The 2,500-nt window shown below is 44.9% G+C and overlaps 1 protein-coding gene across 1 annotated transcript in view; it reads left to right on the top strand.

The window, feature by feature from the left end:
• Positions 1–2,500, top strand: part of LOC138052365 (PC3-like endoprotease variant B) — a 22,533-nt gene that overhangs the window by 9,919 nt on the left and 10,114 nt on the right. The window contains exons 8-9 of the mRNA XM_068898825.1: positions 303–475; positions 2,147–2,368. Of these exons, the coding sequence (XP_068754926.1) occupies positions 303–475; positions 2,147–2,368 (395 nt within the window). The remainder of the gene's footprint in view (positions 1–302; positions 476–2,146; positions 2,369–2,500) is intronic.

Raw genomic sequence — 2,500 nt, 5'->3', positions numbered from 1 at the left:
ACCCAATAATATATCAGATTTTGATGGCTGTTGACTGGCTTGTTATCGAATCTAAAAGGCTTACAATTGGACATTTAACTAAGCATGATGCCCTCTGCGAGCAAACTCGTATGTTTATAAAACAAAATGTAAATGAACAACGACGTCAGCAATGACTCCCTTATTGCTAGTAACAGTCAGATCCAACTGTACTTCCCTTGATAAAGTGAGATCGTCTGGGTGAGAGTAGTCCTATGATGGACTATTTTTGGTGACGTTGGCTAACGTCTCGACAACCAGAGCCTGAGCTTTGTTTGTTGCAGGTGTCCGTATGTTGGATGGGAAGGCAACAGATGCACTCGAAGCCAGTTCATTGGGATTTCAGCTGCAGTATGTAGATATCTTCAGTAACTGCTGGGGACCGAAGGATGATGGGAAAACATTCGGCAAGCCTGGTCCATTGGCAGCAAAGGCCCTGAAACGAGGAGCTGAGGCGGTAAATATGCGACTGTTTTGCGTAGGAGAGGCCAGTCCTATAATACTAATTTACGTTGACCAATTTAAGTATAAACGGTAGAAAAGATTTAGTATTGCGTTTACGGCAAACGGCACTGAAACGTCCGAACAGTGAACACACCGTAACACCAAACCCGGTGTGGCCATCACGTCACGCATGCGCACAAGCATTTCACCTGGTTCACTGGCAGCTGTTTCGGCCTTGTTAGGCCTCGTCATCATGGCATAGCCAAATTACCTAACAAGGACGAAACAGCTGTCCATGGCTTTCAGTTGACCCGGTGGAATGGTTGTGCGCATGCGTGATGTGTTAGCCACACCGGGTTGTTAAACCGGGTTGGTTTTATGGTGTGTCACCTTGCTTTTTTTGTTTGTGCGCCGAAACATCAGTCTGAAATTTGAAATTTTCCAAAATTGAAAGAAACTTGTTTTTATTTCTTTCCTGTTATCTGCAGACAATGAGTAACTTCCTTGAGGTCTTTTTTCAGAAACAGCAACCTGCCGTTTGCCGTTTCGCGCTAAATCTCTCTAATAGCAACGTCGATGGAAACGTTGCTCTCAAATAAATTTTCGTTTGCGTCGGTATTTCGCGATTATTTTATCTCGTTCGCATTTGAAGTGCGGGCTGTAGATGAAAGAAAGAAATGATCCTCGACCTTTTCTGGACAATTTAAGCGATATTCTCAAATATAAATACAAGTGGCTCCAACGGGACTCGAAACTATGACCTCTGCGATGCCACGGGATATTAACTGAATTGTTCCGATAGAGCGCTTTTTCAGTGTCGAAAGTAATTAGCGAATTGCTTTGGTTTATGATTACTTCACTCAGTGATTGGTTCAAAGTTCTCGCGCCACTTTTTCAACCAATCAGAAGTGAAACCAAAACCAATCGTGGCTTGCGTGTGAACATTTTGCCGCGCTTTGTGTCGGCTACGTGTAATTACTTCGAGTTTTGATTGGTTTACCGAATTGTATCCGTCCTTTTTGATTGGCCAAAGTAATTACTTTGGTTTTGGTTTTACGACACTTATTTGAAAAGCGCTCTAAGTGCGAGGATCATTTCTCTGTTTCGTTTATCTCGCTCACGTTGGAAATTACGGTGAAATATGCTATCATGACACGGATTGGTACTGGTACCGTCAGAAAGTCTTCAGTCCTCACTGCACGGTGACTCGCGGTGGCTCAGTTGGTTGAGCAGGGGCTACCACGGGGGAGGCCGTGAGTTCGACTCCGCGGGCTGGACCAGCACTCAGGTTTTTAAATAACTGAGGAGAAACTGCTGCCTTTGCAAATGGTTCGACTCCCTAGTCTTCTCGGATAAGGACGATAAACCGTAGGCCCTTTCAGGGACGCAAAATAACCCACATAGTATTCGCAAAGAGTAGGGCATGGAGTTCCCGATGTTGTGGTCTTTCATCTGTAGTGTATCACGGTTGGGAGGGTAAATGCCGGTGTGGTTTTGTTAGGTAAGTCTGCTGAATTTATACCAAATTGCACTCGAAATCATGTGATGACTTTTACAAATTACTGACATTGTGGAGTCCGTGGAGCATACTAAGCATCCAACCTGTGATACAGTGGTCGTTAGTTCGATTCTTTCTAGGGACTTTTATTTTAATTTCAGTTTGTCTCTGTGGTTTCTTCTCCAGGGTCGTGGTGGCAAGGGAAACATCTACGTTTGGGCGACCGGTAATGGCGGTCTAACAGATGACGACTGCAACTGTGATGGTTACACTACTAGTATTTACACAGTGTCTATTGGCTGTATCGGTGACCACGGACTCTCCGCTTACTACACTGAGCTCTGCTCATCCACCATAGCAGTTACCTTCAATGGAGGGGCCCACAGGGAGAAAGAGGAAAACAAAATGGTATGTTGAAAGCGCTTAGCTGGTATCGGCAATCAGTTCTGGTATTGGCAACCATTTGTATAGCTGTCTTTTTCTGCTACCTCTTTGGTGCGAGGCCGTTGCACACGTGGGAACGGCCGTTTAAACGGGGAA

This window comes from Montipora capricornis, chromosome 6, assembly GCF_036669925.1.
Source record: "Montipora capricornis isolate CH-2021 chromosome 6, ASM3666992v2, whole genome shotgun sequence".
NCBI lineage: Eukaryota > Metazoa > Cnidaria > Anthozoa > Scleractinia > Acroporidae > Montipora > Montipora capricornis.
Note: the sequence above shows the minus strand (reverse complement) of the source record. Positions and strands in the feature narration are given on the sequence as shown.